This window comes from Onychomys torridus, chromosome 9, assembly GCF_903995425.1.
Source record: "Onychomys torridus chromosome 9, mOncTor1.1, whole genome shotgun sequence".
Classification (NCBI taxonomy): Eukaryota; Metazoa; Chordata; class Mammalia; order Rodentia; family Cricetidae; genus Onychomys; species Onychomys torridus.
This window is the reverse complement of record NC_050451.1, coordinates 5,126,043-5,149,975: the sequence shown is the minus strand read 5'-3', so window position 1 is coordinate 5,149,975 and position 23,933 is coordinate 5,126,043. Positions and strand designations below refer to the sequence as shown.

At 39.6% G+C, this 23,933-nt stretch overlaps 2 protein-coding genes across 3 annotated transcripts in view; one reads left to right on the top strand and one right to left on the bottom strand.

Moving 5' to 3' along the window:
• Positions 1-2,448, top strand: part of Sh3bp5 (SH3 domain binding protein 5) — a 72,611-nt gene extending 70,163 nt beyond the window's left edge. The window contains exons 8-9 of the mRNA XM_036199398.1: positions 428-688; positions 1,030-2,448. Of these exons, the coding sequence (XP_036055291.1) occupies positions 428-688; positions 1,030-1,241 (473 nt within the window). The 3' untranslated portion in view covers positions 1,242-2,448. The remainder of the gene's footprint in view (positions 1-427; positions 689-1,029) is intronic.
• Positions 2,449-4,871: 2,423 nt separating this feature from the next.
• The window catches only part of Capn7 (calpain 7), a 41,700-nt gene continuing 22,638 nt past the window's right edge, over positions 4,872-23,933 (bottom strand). The window contains exons 10-21 of one of the 2 annotated variants that reach the window (XM_036199404.1): positions 23,694-23,840; positions 22,944-23,050; positions 21,719-21,839; positions 18,426-18,570; positions 17,458-17,557; positions 11,909-12,044; positions 11,341-11,416; positions 9,036-9,181; positions 7,901-7,963; positions 7,317-7,447; positions 6,266-6,358; positions 4,995-6,178 (exon numbers count right to left, since the gene is read on the bottom strand). In XM_036199404.1, coding sequence (XP_036055297.1) covers positions 6,034-6,178; positions 6,266-6,358; positions 7,317-7,447; positions 7,901-7,963; positions 9,036-9,181; positions 11,341-11,416; positions 11,909-12,044; positions 17,458-17,557; positions 18,426-18,570; positions 21,719-21,839; positions 22,944-23,050; positions 23,694-23,840 — 1,410 coding nt within the window. In that variant the 3' untranslated portion in view covers positions 4,995-6,033. Of the gene's footprint in view, positions 6,179-6,265; positions 6,359-7,316; positions 7,448-7,900; positions 7,964-9,035; positions 9,182-11,340; positions 11,417-11,908; positions 12,045-17,457; positions 17,558-18,425; positions 18,571-21,718; positions 21,840-22,943; positions 23,051-23,693; positions 23,841-23,933 lie in introns of both variants that reach the window. The other variant, XM_036199405.1, reaches the window with a different exon arrangement.

The following is a 23,933-nucleotide window of genomic DNA, read 5'->3' as shown; positions in this document are numbered from 1 at the left end:
CAGCAGCAGTTGCTGCTTATGCCAGAAGGAAGACTTCAGTCTTCTTTGTACAATTGCCTCTGTGTAGGACAGATTACAGAGGGCTAGTGTCTACATTATCTTCCCATTTCTTTCCCCCTTCCTTCCCGTTTCTTCAGTGCTGGGATGGAAATCAGGCCTTTGTATATGCTAAACATGCATTCTACCCTAGCCATCCCTGGCTACCTGCTGCATAGAATTATAGAGCAGGACTTAAGTTATTTCTAGAATACTGCTGCTGCTTCCTTTCAAAATGCTCTGGAGGCTGGTCAGAAGGTCAGGAAAGTTGTAGATCCTATAGACTCCATGCTGTGGGGCTGCCTGCCAGCAGAGAGCATGTTTGCAAGCCTTTAAGGAACTGGGCTACTAGTAAGCAGACTCCATTGACTGATGTTCTCTCTCATCATAGTGGCTTCAGAAGCCTTTGAAGACGACAACTGCAGCAACTTAGTGTCTGAAGACGACTCAGAAACCCAGTCTGTGTCCAGCTTTAGTTCAGGACCAACAAGTCCATCTGAAATGCCTGACCAGTTCCCTGCAGTGGCAAGGCCTGGCAGCTTGGATCTGCCCAGCCCCGTGTCCCTGTCTGAATTTGGAATGATGTTTCCAATACTAGGCCCTCGAAGTGAATGCAGTGGGGCCTCATCCCCTGAATGTGAGGTGGAACGAGGTAAGTTGCAGCCCAACTTGTGGACTGTCCATACCTTTGCTAGGGCTCTTCTGGAGTCCCTGGCACTTTGCCTGGCCAGCTTCAATCACACAGAATTTAGATCCCGTGTCTCTCCTTAGAACAGTCCCCCTTGGCAAGTTCCCACCAGAGAGGTTTGCTTCCTAGCTATAGATGAGGATAGTAAATTTTGTCTGCAAAGATATACACTGATGCAGTGCTGGAGAACCCAAGGTGCATGGTGGGTGGCAGTGGGAACTGCAGAGGGCACAGGTGGCTGACGCCAGTGCCTATGGAACTCCTCAAACTGTCAGCTCCCATTTGGCAACCTTTTATCTCTACAGGAGACAGAGCAGAAGGGGCTGAGAACAAAATGAGTGACAAAGCCAACAACAATCGTGTCATCAGCAACAGCGGTGGTGGCAGGGGCAGGAGCCAAAGCAGCACGTCCCTTGAGGGTCAGGCCTTGGAAACCCGTATGAAGCAACTCTCCCTACAGTGCTCCAAAGGAAGAGATGGGATTATTGCTGACATAAAAATGGTGCAGATTGGCTGATCCACTCAGGGCTGTGGCCCATGTGCAAATCACATGTATACATGAAACTCAAGAAACAACGTGCCAATACTCATTTAACACAAGCCAGACAGTATGCATTTACTCTAAATTGCACTAACCAAGTCTCAGTGACCTTGAGGGCTGAAGAATTTCCCTTTGGTAAGAGCTCTTGGGCTGGTGTGTTTCAGAGCAAAGCCACTGCAGGTAAACTGTGACCAGGGTCACAGCCTTTGCAGAACATTCCCTGTAGCAGCAGTGTGGAAGCAATAACTAGTTTCTGTGAAAGAACCTGAACCAGGAGAAGGACTGGACACTTAGCCAGACTGGGGTCACCAGCCTACATCTCTATCCCCTCTCCCCCCTCTGTTTGGGGAAACTGAGATGTTCCCTCCATTATTATCACAGGGCACCAAAATAATTTTAAAACTCACACAAACAAAAACTCAAGTGTTCAGAACACATTGTTCTGACCTAGTAAAAGCTTAAAAGCAATGCCAAGAACACAATTCATTTTCATCACCTCTGGTACTCAGAGGGGGATTTTTTTAAAAGCATGTCTTCTGGGACACCCATTCAAACCATTTCCATGAACTGCACTTTTGGGGGTGGGGTGGGGAATGAGGTAGCAGGAACATAGCATAGAGGATTTGTGGTTGTGGGAGGCCCCATAGCCTACTGGCCTGCCAGCCAAGGGGGTTTATTCTAAGAGAAGTGCATGTGAAGAATGGTGCCACTCTTCTACTAGACTGACAAAAAGTTCATTTCTCTGTAGGTTGTAACTTCTACAGAAATTGTGATTATTTAAGGTTTATGCTTCACCTAATATTCCTTAGAGGAAACTGTCCTTAAAGCTAGGAAAGGGAGTGGGCATGTGCTGGCAGAGGCTGGTAAATAGAAGCAATGGATGTTATACTAATAGTAGTGTGTTTAGACACTTAGTGTTTATGGTTATGCATATTTAGAGCACTGTATTTTATTTGTCCTGTTTTATTGAATTGGCTTTACTGAAGAAAAAAGCAACCACCCCCCATTTCAAACTGTCTTTTAATTCTGTCACAGCTTGTAAATTTTAGCCATGTGTGTATAGCTTCATACAACAGTGGTTTCTCCTTTTTTATTGATGGATCCAGTATCCTAATTACAAGGTTATTTTGTACTTGTTTTACTACCGTGAGGGTAATAAAAACTATGAGACTTTGTGACTTCAGACGAGAAAAAAGCCCACTGTTGTCTGTCTTCTGCTCTGGGAAGTCCCCTTGCTCTGTTAAGGAAGACCATGGAATGCATGGGTCTGCTCTCATTCTCAGGGAAGGTGGCAAATCCTGGTAACTGAAGTTCAAATACCAAGGTCTGGATTAGAATTCCACTTTTGGTGTTACAAAGGTAAGCACTGATGAGAGACAGAGGCAGGCAGCCACATGCGACACAGCCCCAAGAGGAGAGGTTCTCCACTCACTGGTCAGTGTAGTCTCCTGTGGGTGGGTGGCTAGCATCCTGCCATATGGTTTCATCTGACTCAGTCTGGTTTAATTTGTGGTACACTTGGGCACTTTTAAAAGCTTCCCAGGTGGCTGGCTCTAGAGTGCTTTTTCTAGTAGAAATCTGAGAGTGTGTGATTTTAATGTATATGCTACATACTGAAATGTGTTGTGGGATGAAGTGCCCAGTTAGCTTTGTCTATTAATATTCTCAGTTGCTGGAGGTCCCTTTCAGCTCTCTTCCCTGCAGTTGAGACACTGCTCATTTTCCCTTCTTATCAATATTTGTGAGGTAAAGTTGTATAATCTAATGTTCAGGATCCACCACAGGGGATTTCTGGCTCAAGTATCTGTCACCCTGAACATTGTTCCTTACGTGTGCCTTTTAAGTAGGAGTCACACAGTAAAATCTCGTGAGCATTTATCACAGAGAATAGAAGATGGATTTTCTTGTGTTGGAAAACATAGCATTAAATCCCTTACTTGGGCACTGGGGCTTCATAATCTGGCTTCTTGACTCAGTTCCCTGTCCCACCAGCCTGCCCCTGCTTGTCTCCTACATCAGAAGGGAATGCACAACCTTTGCCCCGGCTCCTGTTTCACGTCATCACTCCCTCTCCTAGTCCTCCCTTTCACACTTCCTAGTTGTTTTTAATTTATTTTATAATTTAATTTAATTTTACATATCAGCCACGGATTCCCCTGTCCTCCCTCCTTCAGCCCCTCCTTCCCCAGGCCACCCTCTGTTCCCATCTCCTCCAGGGCAAGGACTCCCCTGGGGATTCAGCTCAGCCTGGTAGATTCAATCGAGGCAGGTCACAACTCCAGGGAGGCTACCTAGAAAACAGGACCCTAAGAAAGACACAGGGATCGCCCAATGACAGAGAAATGGATGAGATCTACATAAGCAAACTGGACGTGAGGGGGCGGGTAATGAAGGGCAAGGGTCAAGGGAAAGAGAGCTTAGGGGAGCTCGAGATCGAAGCTGGATCAAGAAAATGAGGGAGAACAAGGAAAAAGAGACCATGGAAAATGAAGACCCCATGGGAAAAGGAAGAAGCAAAGTGCTAGAGGTCCCCACACTTCCTCGTTAAAGCAGTGCCGTGCTCGTCATCACAGCCTTCTTACTTTCTCTGCAGTGTCGAGACTCAGCGTTCTTAGACTGAGTCACTCTCCCAACCCTGTCCCCTTTGTCCCCACTGTTAGTCTCTGAAGTTACCGTTTCTGAAATTTAGCTACTCTCCTCAATTTCAGTTTTTGGCCCTCTTTAGCTTTTTTTTTTCTGGATAATTTTCTTTACTGTGTCAAGGGGGGAAAGTTTCTTCTTTGAATCCTAGCATCTGTGTGTGTACTGAAACTAGATACCTGAGCCACTCCCTCCCCTCTGTTCCACTATTGTGCTTCTAACTCAATGAGGTCACCTTCCTACAGCACAGATCCAACTGTCAGTTCCAACCACCAATTCCAGCCTGCTGTCCCCACACAGAAAGCAGCTGGGCTGCAGGCTTGTAAAACAAGATCTCTCAGGCTTATTTCCCTGGTTGTAAAAAGAAGTAATAGTGCCTATACTTGACTTAACCACTGGGAAGATTAAAAAGAGTATGCATGATGAGTAAGTTCACAGTAAAAAAAAAATAACTCCCGGCTACTTTTCCATTCTGTATTTGAAGCTTTAAGTTCAAAGTGCAGTTTTTGAAGTGTGTATGTGTACACGCACACATGCGCATCACTGACCCAGCCTTACCTGCACACTTGTAGAATCTCCACGGAGGAGCTTGATTACAGGATTCAACACTATTTACATATAGGTCTTCTCTACTGAGTTTTTTTTTGTGCTGCTGGGGACTGAATCCAGGGCCTTGGACATACTAGGTCAAGTGCTGTGCCACTGAGCTACCTCTCAGCCTTCTATTAGGTTTATGCCATGGCTAAATCAAAAGTCCTAAGAGTTTTTCCAAGTGAAATCTCATTGATAAAAACCTTCCAGCTGGGCGGTGGTGGTACACTCCTGTAATCCCAGCACTCAGGAGGCAGAGGCAGGTATCCTCTGTGAGTTCGAGGCCAGCCTGGTCTGCAGAGCTAGTCCAGGACAGGCTCCAAAGCTAAAGAGAAACCCTGTCTCAAAAAACACAAAAAAACAAAACAAAAAAAACCAAAAAACCTTCCAACTACTAAATTAAGGTATCTTTGAAGCATGTATATTCATGTACATCTGTCTTTTACAAGGAACAGCAGATTAACTCAAACCAAGTTCTGGAGGTTAAATTATATACAGTTTCCATAAGTATAAATATTTTATTTCAATTAAAGGCAGTAGAAATCGTTTTGATAATTATAAAGTAGAGACAATGACAGATCCCATCCTATTTTTCAGAACTTTAAAATCTTGAGCATCATTCTGTACTGATGATTGCTATGTAAACAAATGGGAATTTACACAACACTAATTCCTGGCAACTCACTTTTTATGAATGCTGTCTAACTCAATCACCACATACTAAATTCTCAAGGACTCCACAAATCCCTGTTATGAAAGCACCAAGTACAGAGCAATTTAAAAACTCTACACGCTAAACTTTTAACATTTCCAGTCTGAGTACTACATTCACCAACCTGCTAAGAATTAAGAAACGGCAGCAGTAAATATACGTCAATCCTCTCTACAATGAATGACATATTTAACACTGACAACCTTCATTCTTAAGCCTGAGCATCTTCATGCTAAGCTAAATGGTACTTTTTAAAGCTTTATTATTTCATATCATCTAGGCAACAATAAACATTTAAAGACACAATAGAAAATTCAAATTAGTTATAATGACATGATTCATTTGGTAATCAGTTGCCTAAGATGTATGGTCGGGTTCAACATGAACAGGGTAAACTTACGTGCTCTGTAAAAACAGGAAACATAATGTAAATATCTCAAGATAATAAAATAGTCTGCTCTTGCATTCAGTGGATCTGTGGCCTTCCTTTGTCCTCATCTTGTTTCAGTTCCCTTGTCCTGTTAACAAAAGCATCTCACAGTGATAGCTGAATCTAATCTGTAATCATATATAATTTTTTATACAAAGTTAGCCCCTAAATACATGCCAACTCTGTATGCACAAAACCATGTAAACAGTACTTTTAGGTGATAAGGTAATTCTGACTATGTACAATTCTTACCAAACACCATGACAAGTACCAGATTCCACTGTAACACGTTTTTGATTTAATTCCATTCTGATGGTTCACCATCATGATTTGTCTCTGTCTGAAGAGTTGATGACTGCCAAATATGGAATCCAGTAACATCTGAGAGTTCTCTATCATTGGAGTTGTGTCGTCTTGATGGGGACAGTACTATTAAAGTCCAAGAAAAAAGGTCCTTCTTGTTTAGGCAAAAAAGTACTGGGAATGATATTAAAGATCCCAGCAGGTGTATTTTCCAATTCTAAGTAGCAAAATCCGCACCTATATTCAGGGAAAATGAGAATAAGGTTTATAGAACATCATGTCACATAAAGTATATACTAAACACAAACAAAATGCCAACATTACCTATAGTCACCACTAGATTTCCTCTGAAAGCCATGAGGACCAGGATCTCCCATTATGGAAACTGCTACAACCTCAAATCCAACACTGTATTGCCTAGTATTAAAATCAAACAGCATTGCTATATTAGTAAACAGTTTCAAAGATACTTTGTAAAGTGTAGATGAACTATTAAAGCATATATATATGCTTAAATTTTTACCAAAAGGAAACAGTATTCTGAAACTATTTCTATCTAGTTTTGAAATTGAATCCATAAAAACTAGTAATGCATTAAGCTTACCTTAAAACGGACTTTTTGCTTTTTGAGACAGGGTCTCAGCAAGTAGCCCTGATTGTCCCAGAACTCACTATGTAGATCAAGCTGGCCTCAAACTGAGATCTCTCTGCCTCTGCTACCTGAGTGCTGGAATTAAAGGCATTGTGCCATCACTCCAGGCTACAATTTTTTTTTTTTTTAAATTTTTAAACTACAGGCTCCCCAGGGATTAACACAAAAGATAAGACATCATTTAACATAAATTTCTAAATGAAAGATTGTCATTGTAATTTACAGAAAACCCTACAGAAGAGACAAAAGCCCTGAAATAAAAATCTAATTCAAAGAATAGTTAGTATATGGCTCATGTGGCATTCCAAGACTCACTCATCACAGAAAAAAATGTTGAACTGCATTTCATACTAGATATTCACCTGCATTATATTCTAGAAGTTACTGTTTACTTTCAACATTTAGTCTGTAATCTAGAACTGATTTTTAGGCCTGGTGTGAGACAGGTCAAATTACTATTACACATGGATACTGAATTCCATACCAGTTACTGAAGGCTGACCTCTCCTCTATAATGCCATAATTATCATAAATCTTTTGCCTATGTTTGCACAGATTTGTTTCCAAATGTCGTTCTCTTAAGGTCAGTTTTAGTATATCCTTATTAACTTAAAACTAATAAGGACATAGCTCAGTGGTAGAGTGGTTGCCTAGCATACATGAACAGGACCCTAAATTCAGTGTACAGCACAAAAAGAAAAAAGGCAGCTACTCATCACAAACCTTGGTCCTCTCAGTTCAATCAGTAATGGTCCAGTCTTATCTATATGGAATTGGTAGATGGGATTATTTTTGTGAGTCTCCTGAAAATTTCCACATCCTCCGGCACTCTGACCACTCCACTTTCCATTAATCTATAAAATAAAGTTTGTCGTAACAAAATTTCACATTCTGATTCCACCCTGGTTTTAATCTGTTCTCTGATCTGTGTCACTGACAGTCTGTCTTCATTAAGCCAGCTTGCTTTACTCGACTCCACCTCTCTCTCAATTATCAAATTGTTCTCTCTACTAGGAATTCTCCCTAGAATCTCCTGCACATTTATTTTACCTACACTGCAAATTTTCAAATTCTCTTTGAGGTCTAACAAGCAAGAGTATGCAAATCCTTGCTCTAGAATTACTTGTTTTTTATTTCCACAGAAACAATGTTGCTCACTGATGATCTTTTATTCTAACCAAAACTGACAAACATTTGTTCCCTTGTATTTCTGTAATATCCCAGAAAGTGTTTTAACTGAATGAAAGAAAATGGATTTCTAAAAGGCTAAAAAGAACAGTGAGATTACAACCCACAAACTTTCTTACCCTTTTTGATAAGGTATATGGTGAAGGGATCTTCGCAAAAGTAAAGCTGCACGCTGAATATACCTAGATTTAAAAAAATGGTAAGGCCCACCAAAGATTATTCTGAGAAGCATCATAGGAACTTATCAAAGTGATTAAGGGAATACACTGGATCTATTCTATAGCTAAAATACTAGTTGGAATCAAGTCAGACTAAGTGACCAGGAACTAAGGGATCCTGTTTTGACTATCTGTCACTGTGTATGACTCAGGACAGTTTTCCCAGGCCTTGGCCTCTGCAATGAAGAACGAAGCTCCCAATGTCTTCTTTATCACTAAAAATCCATCAGGTTGAACTTCTTTATATATATATATATTTTAAATTACATATGCAGTGTTCTGTCTGCACGTATCTCTACAGGCCAGAAGAGGGCACCAGATCTCATTACAGATGGTTGGGAGCCACCATGTGGTTGCTGGGAATTGAACTCAGGACCTGCTGGAAGAGCAGCCAGTAGTCTTAACCTCTGAGCCATCTCTCCAGCCCCAGGTTGAACTTCTTATAGGTGACAAACAAATCTATGTACAACAAAATTACAGTGAATTTCGCAGCAATGTGAGAGCAAAAGTAAAAACAGTTCAAATTTGTTTTTGTTTTTTGTTGTTTTCTGGAAGCTTAAGACAAGGTTTTAAGCTGGCTTTGAACTTGACAGCCTCTTGCCTCTGGGATTTACAGGTGTGTGCTGCCACCAACATGCCCTATTGAAAGTTGTCATTTAATTGCACTTATTAATCTAATATACCACATTATCTCAGGAATAAACCATCACTATGAAAATGTGTCCATTCAGAATGTTATTCAAAGTGAAGTACAACTCACATTTTTAGAGGACACATAATTATTTAATAAACACATAAAACCAGAAAATGGTTTTCAGAAATAATTTTTTCCCCTAGCACTTTAGAAGCTGAGATGAGAGTATATGAATTCAGTGCCAGCCTGGGCTACATAGTGAACTTGAGGCCATACATAGCAAGACCATATCTCAAAGAAAAATCTTCAAATAGCCCCACATACAATGCAGAACATGTCATGGACTCTGTATTATTGTACTTTGTCATTGCATGGTTGGTTCATGACTGGTGAATTTCTTACCCGCACTGTGTAATGAATTGTGTTCTGTTTTTCATACTGAGAAACCACTAAGGTAAAGGTGTGAGTCCCAGGTGTGGTCAGCTTTATCTTAGTCAGGTAATGAGGACTGTTGATCCGAATCCCATCAATGTATGGAGGTGGGTCAGCTGCACAAATAGTGAGTTTACAGAAAAAAAATTTCAGAGCCAGGATTAGCTTCTTTTGAGGTTAACATTTTTTTTTAAAAAGACACAAAAAAGTATATAAAGACATCTATTTAGCTCCCCCTACCCCAACTTAGAATTAAATAAACCTTGGAGGATGTTAAAAAATAGCTTCTTAAACCAGGCGGTGGTGGCGCACGCCTGTAATCCCAGCACTCGGGAGGCAGAGGCAGGCGGATCTCTGTGAGTTCGAGGCCAACCTGGTCTACAAAGCGAGTTCCAGGACAGCCTCCAAAGCTACAGAGAAACCCTGTCTCGAAAAAAAAAAAAAAAAAAAAAAGTTTCTTAAACAAAGTCCCTCTTAACTACTAATCTTATCTTCCTTTCACTAATGATTTGGTGGGGTTTGTTTTTTAAAGAGTTTTTTGTTAACAGTGATTTGTGTGAGTGCACACACATGTGGAGGTCAGAGGGTAACTTGAGGGAGTCAGTCTCCTCTTCCACCATATAGGTGACAGGGATTGAATTCAGATTGTCAAACTTGGCACCCAACACCTTTATCCACTGAGCCATCTCACCAGCCCATGGGCTACGTTTTTAATCTGTGTCTGTGTTTATTCTTTTGCTAATTGAGAGCAAAAATGCCTGTCCTAATGTGATGAAAATAAAACTATAACCCTGGAAGTATCCTGAAAAATCACTACACATAAAAGAGGGAACACTGGTTAACTAAAAAACAACTTAAAGTTTTAAAAGTAAAAGGGATAATAAATGTATTTGAAATTATAAAACCATATAAAATTTTCATGCATGGAAAATAATTGTTTTGGGGTTTTTTTAGTTACATAATGATCAGCATTTGAAAATAGCTAGTTTGACTTGTACTAACCTCTGGACCTTATGTGTCATGCCAACTGCAGAACTGAGAGATACTGACTGGTAAGGTCAATAACCAATGTAATGGTGAAGAATTCATATTGTCCTCTATGACTGAACAAAAGTAGACATCAACTAATTCCAATCCTTTCTAGAGCTACCTTTACGACTGAGCCTGTTCCTGCCAAGGTCAACAATGACTACTAGATGTTAAGTCCAACTGCATCTTATATTTTTGGATGTGAGCCTAGCCTTTAACGGCTGAGCTATCCCTCCAGCCCCCAACTGCATCTTTTCTGACCTCTCAGACAGCTTCCTGCTGTTTCCTACAGGTGTCCTCTTTTTTTTTTTTTTTTCTCTTGGAATACATCCTTTGCTTAGGCTATATCAAACTTCACGGTATCGTCAATTGTTTAATCAAATATCCTGATCAAGTTTTTCAGTAATAGTACCAGCTCCTTTGCACAGCCTCAAGATGTATGAGAACCTAAAGGTCAGGTCCTGGGCATTCAACTCTATCTATAGCTCTCTTCAAAAAGGATTTAGAGAGTACAGGCTTCAAATGCTACCCATATGCCTTTGCCTCATCAATCTGCATCTCAAGTCCTTACCATGCCTCATATCCCTACTCAAAAATCAATTGCCCACTGGGCATCCTTACCTGGAAATCTTACTACCTCAAATTTAAAAAGCCAAAAAATAACAACTGATTTTACTCTTATAACATAATCTGCTTCCTCCTTGCAATCTGACGAGTTCTTACCCATCTTAGTAACTACTACACCTTACTTTTACTAACACAAAAAAACCTATAACCACCCTGGATTCCAGGGTCTCCCTACAGCAGCTCAGGAGGTCCTGTACAATAGTACTGAAACTGAAACGCAAATCTGTTCTTTTACTCTACAGCACCCAAGTTCAACCATCATCATTTCTCAAATAAAACTGCCTCACTGTAGGCTGTAACTAATAAATGCTTAGAAAAACTCAATGCTTTTAAAACACAAAATCAAGCCATGTCATTTTTCCCTCTGTTCTCTTTTTGGTGGTTTATAAACCTTTGCACCTCCTAGAAATTGAGTTCCAATGATATGTACAAGAACATATAAACCCAAATTCCAAGAATTTCAAAATTAAAAACAAGACCTAAATACCCAACCTGTTTCGCTGGTTTTTATTAGTTTAACAGCATAATTATTATTGATTTCCACATGCCATCTAGATACAAGTCTTTCAACTCAATTATCTAAATAAGAATCTTTCAATGTCTGCTCAGCAGAACTTACCTGGGTAATAAACTTTCTTGCCATCAGTCTTGTACACAACCATTGTGATAAACTCACGGTTATTTGCAAAGTCATCCTAAAATCACAGAGAACCAAGGTGGTTAGGAAAATGGACTCAAGATGTTCCCTAATCTAAATACTTAGTAAATTCATTTTCAAGAACACTCAGCTACTTAATTTCTATAGAAGCCATGCTTTTCTGAATAAATGACTATTATATGAATTAAGATTACAATAAACCTTTCTGCAATCAAAACTAATGATCCAACCTTTCCAAGTCCCTTCTAGGATATTCTAATATTAATATTCATAACTTCTAAAGTATGTATCAACCCTCATATACTTACTGAAAAGCAAACTGCTCCTTTAGAGAAGGTTGATTAAGACTTAAATGTAAAATTATGAAGTAAGGAAAGTTACCTGATGATAATAATCATTTACTTGAGAAAACATTATTTTCAGACCACCCATATAAATGGAACTGGCTAGTGATAACTGTGGATCTAACAGTTAATTATATTTGAAAGAATTTCTGTGTGGTGAATATGTCATTAGAAGGTATCCTTACCTTGTCTGTTATGTGTCTACTAAGCAAAACCCAAACTGCAGCACCCCCTTGTGGACACTGCACCTCCAATTTGTACTGGGGATTGTTAGCCAGGCTATAAGCATCTTTCACAGGTCCTTGTTTAGCATCCCAAGTACTAAAAGAAAAATCAACAAAAAGACAGCAATGATTAAATTTCTTATACTACTAAACTTCTTAAAAAAAATAAATCTTTTGCCAGGCAATGGTGGTGCATGCCTTTAATCCCAGTACTTGGGAGGCAGAGCCAGGCAGATCTCTTGAGTTCGAGGCCACCCTGGTCTATAGAGTGAGATCCAGGTCAAGCACCAAAACTACACAGAGAAACCCTGTCTTGAAAAACCAACAATAAATGAATGAATGAATGAATGAATGAATGAATGAATAAATAAATAAAATCTTTGATATTTACTTATTTTTTATTTTATGTATATGAATGTTTGGCCTATATGTATAATTTATAAGTTTGGTCTGCATGCATATACGTGCATGATATATATGCTTGGTGCCTGTGGATTTCAGAAGAGGGCATCAGATCTTCTGAAACTGGAGTTAACAGATGATTGTGAGCCACTATGTGGGTGCTGGAACAAGAGCAACAAGAACTCTTTTTTTTTCCAAAAACATTTTCTTTTTATAATTTATTTAACTTTATTTTATGTGCATTAGTGTGAAGGTGTCAGATCCCCTGGGACTGGAGTTACAGACAGTTGTGAGCTGCCATGTGGGTGCTGGGAATTCTATCAGGGTCCTCTGGAAGACTGCCAGTGCTCTTAACCACTGAGCTATCTCTCCAACCTGCAACAAGAACTCTTAACTGCTGAGCTGTTGGGGTCCACAGAGATTTCCTAATGATATCTGAGCTTGCTTTACACAGCAAGGCATCATTAGGGGACGGCTTGACCACATGTGTGGTCACCAGGTGTTTGGGATGGTCTGCACTTGTGCTAAGGGAGTTCTTTGCTCTCCTCATTGGCATTCCTTTAAAAGCCCTTTAGAAGAGACAGAAGGGGCCAGTGGGTTTTGATCCAAGCCCTCCTGAAGCTATCCTGTGTTTCTATCTGTCTCTCTCCTCTATATTTCTATTTACATTATTTCTCACTTCTCCCTCCTAAGAGTACCCTGGGAGAGAAAGTGGGAGCTGCTCTCCCTCAAATGATGCCAGGAAGAGGGACCAGGGACTTGGCGAAAGGGGGGCTAGAGGGTCCTTTGGGAAGTTGGGGCATGTCCAATTATGGAAATTAAGGCAGGGGTAATCTATTTTGGGGAGTGAAAGGGGCTGAAAGATGCCCTAGTGAGGCTGCAGAGTAGATTTCGCTCTATTAAGGTTTCTTTCTCTCTTTCTCTCTTAAAATTATAACTATAAAAATTAAGAAAAAAATGTAAGGCAATGTAGGAATATAGTGTAGAAAAAACTTAAAGTAGAATGTAAGAATAAATCATAAAGAAAACTTAGAATAAGATAAGCAACAAGACAGAGGACCATGTCCTTAATTTTCTAACTATGGGACTAGGAATGCAAACTGGGAAAATCAGAGGGAAAAAAAAATCTATCAAAGAGAAGAAAAAATGGGCAGAAGAAAGATTCCTATGGAAACTTTTGGCCTGTAAACAGTCCCAAGTGGCAGAGGAAAGAATTTTCCTTGAGACGGATGTGAGAGAGACAAAACTCTCCTCTCCACCAGCAGTGCCTGAGAAAACTTGTACAACACTGTTCAAACAGGGTCCATTTCCTCTTGGCCAAGAAGTCAGAAGTTTAGAGAACAAAAGTCTTGGGAAAACTTGGTAGTCTTTCTCTCTTAAAAACTAAAAGCTTTCTTGGGAAAAAAACTTAGCAATATCTCTCTCTAAAAAACTAAAAAGCTTTTCAAGTCTTTCTCAGGTTTTTCTGCAAGGGCAAAACTGTAATTCATCTAGAAGTAACATCTATGAGAAAATCACCCACCTGTGGTTTGCTCTCAGAAAAAAACAAAAACACACCTCTTGTAACAAGGCAAAACCTCTCTTCTAGTCTTTCTTAAAGCCAGTAAAAACAGCAGCCAGAAATCCCCCTGCATCTAGAACCTAGCTATAGACACTCGGAGAGCCACTGAAAGCCCAACAGGGCAACTTGGGGAAGCTGCGGGCTTGGAGGAAGCAGTGAAGCCAAGCTGCTGCAGCGGCATCAGGGACTCTGTGCCCGGGGAGGAGATAAGCCAGGACAAGACAAAAATCTACCTGGGAAAGAATCTCTCTGAAAAGGCTGTGAAAATATGTTTAAGTACTTTTTTTTTTAAAAGATTTATTTATTTATTATGTATACAGTATTCTGTCTGCTAGAGAGAAGAGGGAGCCAGATCTCATTACAGATGGTTGTGAGCCACCATGTGGTTGCTAGGAATTGAACTCAGGACCTCTGGAAGAGCAGCCAGTGCCCTTAACCACTAAGCCATCTCTCCAGCCCCTATTTTAAGTACTTTCACTCTTTCACTAACTCAGTAAAGGTGGAAGTGCAAGTCCTAAGAGAATTTTGCTTTGGGCACAAAAGTTCCTGCCCTAATATGTGCAAGTGGGTGGGTACAACTCAGCTCCAGGACAATATCAGGAAAGAGAAACACCTAGCAAAGCCAGCTCAGGGAGAACAGAAATCTCTCAATCTTTGGTGGTAAAAATGCAAAAATCTTGACTCAAAAATCTCCCATTGCAAAAAGCAAAAGAAGTGAAAAAACAAATCTTGTAAAGGGACCTTAAAAGGAATTGTGGGAAATGTAGTCTAACAGCAGGCCGATATAGAGAAATGCACTATGGGAAATGTAGCTTTTCAGATCTAAATGGCAGTACTGCACAAAAACTGTTTTTCAGCTATAAATGAAGTTTTTTTCCCCCAAAAGTGCTTCTAGAAAGCTTAGCTTTACTTCCCAAAAACTAAGAACAGACAAACAGTTTGCCTCTCAGGATATAGTTAAAACACTAATACTGTTTATCAATAAATTATTTTAAAATACTTTAGAAAACAAGGGGAAAACAGTCCTTATATTGGGAGATGGCTTCAGGTGTAGAAAAAAAGCTAGCAGGATTGAGTTGGGCTTAAGATTCAAGACAGAAATATTGACATCATTAAAAAATTATTATGGTAAACTTTAAAAAATTAAAAAGAGGAAAATTTGTACCCTCAGGAGCTTGCTGTCTGTCTGAGAGTTTGGTGAGGAGTGTAGAACAGAGGAGTGTCAGCACCAATGAAAAGCTGAAAAGAAATGGAGCTCGGAGCCACACCACTTTTGTCTGACTAATGGCAAATCAATACAGGCTCCTTTAAGAGAAAGATAGTGCCTAATAGCAGCATAGGGAGTTTTTTTTCTAAGAGCTTTACAGCAGCTCAATATGGTAATTTCACCCTCATCCTGAGGCAAGGCTTTTCAGTAGAGCAAACTGAAAGTTTTGCTGTAACAGAAACGTTTATCTGAATTGTAGCACTCAGGGAAGCTGCAATGAATTGGGTAAAGGAACACCCCCTAGTTAGAAACTGTCTCCTGCTGAGTGCATCTCTGCTGGTTCTGGAATGGCTGAGAGATCTTAGAGAGAAAAGTGATTTGGGGAGGGTGGCATTGTCCCAAGAGTGTTACAGCCCCTAGCAACAAGTGTTACAACTCCACAGCGACAGCACTCACTAAATCCCAGGGTTGAAGGAGTCTTGTTTCCAACTGTCAGGAAACTTTCAGAATAATATCAAAGCTGACTATAAACTATGAACTTTAGAAATGATTTGCATACTTGTCTTGTTAATAGTTTAGCTAAGAAATCTCTTCAAAATGTTAGTTTAAAAGTCTCTTCTAAATGTTAAGAAATCTCTTCTAGATGCTTGCTAGTGTAAGTTAGTTCTGTTAAGATTCTTTCTAGATGTCTGTATAGTTGTATAGAATTTTCTCTTATATATAAGTTTGGTAAGCAGTTCTTCTAAGAAATCTCTTCTAGGTATGTGCTAAAGTTTGTAAAATAGTTTCCTTATGAATATAAGTTTGTAAAAAGATCTATAGAGTTTCTTCTTGAATATAAGTTTGTAAGAAGTATAAATAAGCTTGTTAAAAAGATGTAAATATGTATAGTGGTAATAGTTCAGTTAAGAGATCTCTTCTAAAGTTGTAAATATGTAATGTTTATACTAGAATTATGTTGATGTTAATGAACCAGAGTTTTGTAAAAACTAAGGGAGCCTTTAAGTTTGAAGTAGTTTATCTGATGCAGTTTGCACCAAGAGTTTATTGATTTAAAAAGGAGCTTGGCACAGCTAAGGCTGTTATAGACATCTTAAGACCTATTCCAAAAAAGATATATGCCATCTTGATCATCCTCTACTCCTGTACTAGGAGGTATGGCAGCTATAGAGATCTCTGTGGATGGTTGTACACTCAATAGGAACTGGGTGAGAGCTAAGTTAAGCTCAGTGCCCCCTCCTTCCAGAGGCTGAGAGTTAGGAATGGGCAACTTTCTCCTGATGGTGTCCAGCCTAATAAAGAGTATGCTTGATGGAAAGAATATCTCCATGACAGGTAATGGAAGAAATAATCATAGAGAATGACCTAAGACAGACCTCAGTCTATCTGAGAGGCCTAAGGGGCTCTTTAAAAAAATTTAGAGGGAATTGTTGGTGTCCAAAGAGGTTTCGTAGTGAGATCTGAGCTTCCTTTATACATCAAGGCATCATTAGGAGATGGCTTGATCACATGAGTGATTAACAGGTGTTTGGAATGTTCTGCTCTTGGCCGTGCTAAGGGGAGGTCTTTTGCTCCCCTCCTTGGCATTCCTTTAAAAGCCCTTTAGAAGAGACAGAAGGAGCTGGTGGGTTTTGATCCAAGCCCTCCCAAGGCTATCCTGTGTTTCTATCTGTCACTCCCCCTCTATATTTCTATCTAAATATTTCTCACTTTTCCCTCCTCAAGAGTACCCTGGGAGAAAAAAGTGGGAGCTGGTCTCCCACACTGAGCCATTTCTCTAACCCACAGCTAGACTTTAAACACTACCTTAGAAAGGGGTGTGTTTCAAATGCAATTAAGCTATCAGGATTTTTAATTAATTAATTATTATTTTTCAAGACAGGGTTTCTCTGTGTAGCCCTGGCTGTCCTGGAACTCACAATGTAGACAGGAAGGCCTCGAAGCTGGAGATCTGACTGCCTCTGCCTCCCAAGTGCTGAGATTAAAGGCATGTGGCATAGCTATCAGGATTTTTTTGTTTCACCTTTTCAAAAACTTTTAGTGTAATAAAGTAACAGAAAAAAAAATGCCTACTGGGAATACCAAAAAGAGGGGTTGATAGTCCTTCTGAATTGATCTTTGTATTTTAAAATTTTAATGTGGGGAATTTCCAGAACCCACTTTGGGTGGCTCACAGCTGACTGTAACTCCAGCTCCAAAGAATCCAACATGCTCTTCTCGCTTCCCAGGCACATGCACTCATGTGAAAAACCTCATTCTCATTCCCCACATAAATTTCTAAATTTTTAATCTTTCAAATAAAATATTATGAAGCACACTCTAAAATGTATAAATACTTACCTGTGAATGCAAGTTGATTCTTTAAAAAGAGCTGGATTCCAACTCAAATAAACTACATCATAATACTGGCAAAGATCATCCCAGGAAATCCAAAATATTCCTAAAAAGTAAATGTCTTTGTTAATCTAAAACATATCTTATTTATCACTATAAATAACTTAAGTAAGGGCCTGGGGAGAAGGCTCAGTGGTTAAGAGCACCTGGCTGCTCTGCAGAGGACCCATATTCAATCCCGGCACCCACATGATGGCCTACAACTCTTTTTAACTCTAGTTTCAGGAATCTGCCTCCCAGATCACCAAGCACTCACATAGTGCACAGATATACAACATGCAGGCAAAACACCTATGTACATAAATAAAATAAAAATTAAAAACTCTTGAGACCGGTACATCTCATCTTGAAAAAACAGGTTATTAGAAATGATATTAAAGGGCTGGAGGAGCTATACAGATAGCTGAGTATTAGTACTTGCTGCTCTTGAAGACCTGGATTTGGTTTCTAACACCCACACAATGGCTCACACCCTGTAACTCTAATTCCAGGGGAGTTCTCTTACGACTTCTGCAGGGACTGTACACATCTGGTGCACATACATACACGCAGGCAAAACACATACATAAAAATAAGTAAGTACAGGCTGGAGAAATGACTTAGTCAATAAAGTGTTTACTGTCCAAGCATGAGGACCTGAGTTCCATCTCTAGCACCCATGTAAAAGCAGGGCATACCAGTGTGTGTTTCTATTCCCAGTGTTGGGGACGCAAACACCGAAGGATCCTGGGGTCTTGCTGGCTAGCCAATCAGTAAGCTCCTTGTTCAGTGAGACACCTTATTCTCAAAAAGGTATAGAGCAACAGAGGAAGCTACCTGGTGTTGAACTATGACCTCCATATGCATGCACACACAGGTACTCATACACCCCTCCCACTCCCAAAATGGTATTAAAGTTACAAGGAGATATTTACCGTTATCTATTTTCTGAGCTGTTCGGGGATCAAAGTTTAAATACTTTTGCAATTCTGGGGTCCAGTTTTTCACATCATTTTCACTGTACCTTCCTTTCCAGCGTAAATGGCTCCAAGGGTTTTTCAACTGGATAAATCGTAGGCCCTATATTAAAAGACAAAACAAAGCAAAAAGATTAACAACAAAGAACGATATGAAATTGGAAGAGACTTACCATAGTGTTAGTTATAATCCTGTTAGAATAAACTTTGATTACTTATCAAGTATAAACTCTTAATTCATATCAACACCTTCTAAAAGGAGAGCATAAAGGAGTAGCAATTCCTGCTAAACTTTCCAGAGGCAGATCTTAGGCATCAGACTTCAAGGGCATATGATTGGGGATTTTTATTAATAAAACAGAAAGGCCCCAAAACAGAGAAAGAAATGCAAGAGAATTTTAGAAAAAAAATTGGCATGTGCTGTACCATATGAATTCTAGTTATTTCCAGGAAAGGAGACAGCCTTAAGAGAGGTTAAGAAATGCTATACGGCTTATGTGGAATGAAAAACCATGGATGTGCCTTAAAGTAAACTATGTACTATTCCCTTCAGGAGAAGACAGAAATCAAAGAGAATGGGAAGAGGAAGTGAAGATCATGGAACATGCAAGCATTTAGATAGATACATACACAAAAAAATACTTTTAGGAATGTATTAATGAAAGTCACAAATGAGGTTGTAAGTAGCTTTAAGACTATGTAAAGTCTTAAAGGCATAGTAACATTTTAGAAGAAAGTCAAAATTAGCAGGGCATGGTAGCATATGCCTTTAATCATAGCACTTGAAAGGCAGAGGCAAGATGATCTCTGAGTTCCAGGCCAGCTGGGACAACATAGTAAGACCCTGTCTTTTTTTTAAAAAACAAAAAAAGGAGGGGTGGGGTGGGGATCAGATTTGAGTAAATGTTTCAAAGACTAAATATAGCAGAAATAAAACCACACACAATAAAGGACAAACCCAGGAAAGGTTCAAACTTATACACAACTAAAGAACACTAGTTAAAGCTCTCTATTTTAAGATTTGGGCAAAGATCAGCTCTGACAGTCTGAACTTCATAAACAAGCTTCAAGTGAGTATAGGTTATAAAATCTGCTCAAGCTTGGTAACAATGCTAGACATCTGCAATCTGAAAGGGAACATTATTAGTGAAAAAACTATTACTGGGCCATAGCTTATTTTGTTTACATATACGCCAATAAAATGTCTCAATCTTTACAGAATCATTGTTAAGAAATCAATATTACGGAACCAATGGCCCTATCTGTAACAGAAAGGCTGCTGTTTTACTATCCAAACTGAAATCACATACTATTATCTGACTATTCTTCACACTGCACTGATACCAGCCTCACAGGAGGCTCTAACAAGAGAAGGAGCTCAGGACTGGATAGTAACTTAATTATAGCACTTCCTGCGTGTAGAAAATTGCAATTCTAAAACAAGCACACCCTTTGGCTTTCCTACTTAAATTAACTTTTTCACTTTTTGCTTTAAGGAATCAATTGTACTGCCATGTTTAAGGAAATAAACAATTTTATACAACATGGTTGGTGTTGGAATCCTAAATCATAAAGCCCTTGAGATCATAAAGTTTTACCGAGGATTGAGGACTGAATCTATGAGCTCATGCCTACTAGAAGTGCTATGCCACTCAGCTATATTATGCAGTGGAGGACTTGAAGTTTGACTGTTGTGGGAGGCTCAGACTGCCTTTCTTTCCTATACAGTTATGTGTCACAACAGCATCTGTCCAGGGATAGACCTTATATACCACAGTGGTCACATAAAATAATAATGGGTCTGAAAATTCCTGCTGCTTAGTGACATCATAGCCATCCTAATACCGGCGTACAATGCATTATAGACAGTTGTAACTAAATAAACTAGGAGGCTTACTTGTTTAAAACTGAAGACACCATAATCACTGGACAAAATATTGTGAATAACAGTTACTACTGTTAAGTACTATGTATTTGTTGTTTGAAAGGTCTTATTACATATCTCAGGGTGACTATGTAGCCCAGGCTGCCCTTGAGTTTGCCTCCTACCCTGTCTCCATAATTCTGGATTATTTTAACATTTTTTAAAATTAGTTTTTCTTCTATTGTGAGGCTTGTGAAAAGAAACCTATTGTACTTGTGCAGTCAGCTGTAAAGAACGTAGCACGTAGAATCATGTACAGTGCATAGGTCTAATAATGACAATACTTCTGCCACTAGTTTATATACTCCCTGTATCTTTTTAATCATTATTTTACAAGAAACTCCTACTGGAAAAAAAAATAGAACCAGGCATGGTGGCACGCACCTGTAATCCTAGTACTTGGGAGGCAGGGCAGAAGGGTTAGAAGTTCAAGGCCAGCCTGGGATACATGGAAAAACCCTGTCTCAAAAAAAGCCTTAACTGTCAAACTGTATGCTGCTGCTTAGAACAACAGCTTCACACATATTGTGTCTCCTGTTGTGCCATTTTCTCTTGTGTTTGATTTAATCTGTTATTTCGTCCTGAAGGCTCTAGGAGACAGACGGACAGATAGATACAATAGTGCCTAGCTGTGTAATAGACCATACCATCTAGGCTTCTGTAAGTATACTCTCATATCTGCATAACAACAAAATCACAAATTTCTTGAATTATATCCTAGCCTAAATAAAATATTTCTGTGTGCCAATTTAACACTTAGCTTAATTAACAAATAACAGGGTTGTGTTTCTTGCTGAATGATCACATCTCTCTGCCCTATTAAGGAAGGGCACTTGAATCTTCTACTGAAGAGAACTCATCAACTTTTCATTTAAAAATAACAATAACCTGAGAAGGAATAAGGTCACACAATCAAAGACTTTAGCCCAAGGACATACTGAGAAAGACTGTAAAAGGCCTGACCCAATGGTATCTCTTATTCCCAGCCATCTTCCTATGTTCACTTTCACAGATATATATCTTCTATACCCTAGAGCTTTCTACCATGACTAACCCAAAACACCAACATGCCACCTGGGACCTTCATAGCTGTGTATCAGTCTCACTGTGGTAACTTTTATGGAAAAGGAAAAGGTGTACTTTCTGTTCTGTTGTCACTATCTATACTGTCACTGCCTTTCATTTTCCACCTTTGCAGCTCCTAACTCCAGTGGTAGAAGCCAAGCTGCTTACATTAGTAGAATGGCTCTAAAAGTCTGATATTATTTTTATACCATAATATCTTATCAATCAAGACAAAAAAATAAAAGAAAATGTAAGGCTTAACCTTGAACTCTCTAATATCCAGAACAGCGTAAGCATGTGTAGGAACCAGGCCCCACTTCTCCCCTTCAGCTTCAGTCATCACTCCAGTTGACGCAGTGATGAGGACATCCCCTTTGTGAAATCTGCAGAGGCCCCAAAGACAAGCAATTAGAGGAAGATGCATTTTCAATCTCAGATCACACTGTCTTTCATGAAAACTTCCAATGTGAAAACTTTTTGAAATTTTAACAGATGAATTATCATCTTCCCCCACCACACACACTCCCCCAGAAAACTTAATTCCCAGGCATAAACCTATCTGGAAAACTTAATTCCCAGGCATAAACCTATCAGTGAAGAAGAACAGGTGCTAAATTTTCAGCCTACAAATAAGTATTCAGATGTCCTTACCAAATTTATCTCTCCAAAGGCCTTTGGCTTTGTTTACCAAATCACAGGGTTTCCTACTTTTGATGCTCTATGTTTGTTACAGTTCGGAGAATTTCCCAGAACCTCCATATAAATTGCCCACTTGCAGTTTAAACTCTCAAGACTTCTTTTCCCACCTTCCCTCAGATTTGATAAGTTCTTAGCAGGAGCAAATGGTTTTTTCACATTCCACATTCCATATTCAATTACTTTGGATTAACTGTGCCCATAACTGAGGATAACTAAGGCTGATGGTAACACACACATAAAGTGACTGCTCCTCCTGAGGGTAGTGTGTGCAGAAGTGATTCCAGCACTCAGAAAGCTGAGGCAGAAGAATTACAAGTTGGAGGTCCATCAATACTTCTCAAAAAAACAAAAGGTGACTGCTGTGGGATAATGCTTTTGTGCATTGGTTTAATAAAACACTGATTGGCCGGTAGCCAGGCAGGAAGTATAGGCAGGATAAGCAGACAAGGGGAATTCTGGGAAGAGGAAAGCTGAGTCAGGAGACACCAGCCTGCCGTCCAGGGAGCAGTATGTAATGGCACACAGGTAAAGCCACAGCATAGATGAACAGAAATGGGCTGAGTTTAAGTGTAAGAGCTAGTCAGTAGTTAGCCTGAGCTAATGGCCAAGCAGTTTTCATTAATATAAGCCTCTGTGTGTTTACTTGGGTCTGAGTGGCTGCGGACCGGGAAAACTCCAGCTACAGGTGACAGCTTCTACAATCTCTACCCTAAATACAACGTGATGCCCTTAAGCAGCCTTGGTTACTTCGGAATGAGCAGGGTAGGGAGGGAGAGAAACACAATTACCTTTGATAAAGCATTCTGAATGAATTATCCTTACTGAAGGTCTGGCTATCTGAATGCATTGCAATCCTTTCTGGTATCCACCCAGTCAGTGCATGCAGATCAATATTCTGAAATATAAACACAATTCCGAACTGTCAGTGTTTTCGGCTGTTAATAAATCCCCAGGAGAGCTACTGATTTGGCATAATGATCTTGATAGTCATAAATCTAAAGTTGCTTTTCTGCTCTCTGATCTCAAGATAATTTTTAAAGAAGATTTATGTGTATGGGTATTTTGCCTGCATGCATGCCTGCACCACATGTGTGCCTGGTGCCCATGGAGGCCAAAAGAACCATCAGATCCTTTGGAACTGGAGTTACAGGCAGCTGGGAGCTAGCATGTTGGGAGCTGGGAACAGAACTCAGGTCCTCTACAAAAGCAACAGGTGTTCTTAACAACTAAGCCATCTATCCAGCCCCATAAAACATTTTATTGGTAAATATGGTAAGACTCAAAATGCAATGCAGAGATTGCTATGATGACAAGTTTGGGGTTTTCTTGTTTTTTGTTTTTTGGAGCTGAGGATCAAACCCAGGGCCTTATGCTTGCAGGGCAAGCGCTCTACCACTGAGCTAAATCCCCAACCTTGATGACAAGTTATTTACCATACAGTAAGTTTTTACAATCAGACAGTCTAAAATGTAAGTTTTCAACTTTAAAGCATATTAGGTAGCATAAGTCTGTGTCTGTAACATATACCCATGACTTACTGAGTTAGATCCTGGAAAATCATATCCTCCCATAACTTTCATGTATGCTTTCTCTATAAGTGACACCCATAATTCACTTTTATTGTTGGAATAAGAACACAGCAATTCTCCTTTATGATCAACAGGTAACTGATCATCAATTATTACCTGAAAAAAGGCAAGCATTAACTTTCTTAAATGAAACAAAAACAATCTTTACATCTCAAGATAAAAAAACAACTTTGTATCGATAACAGCTAC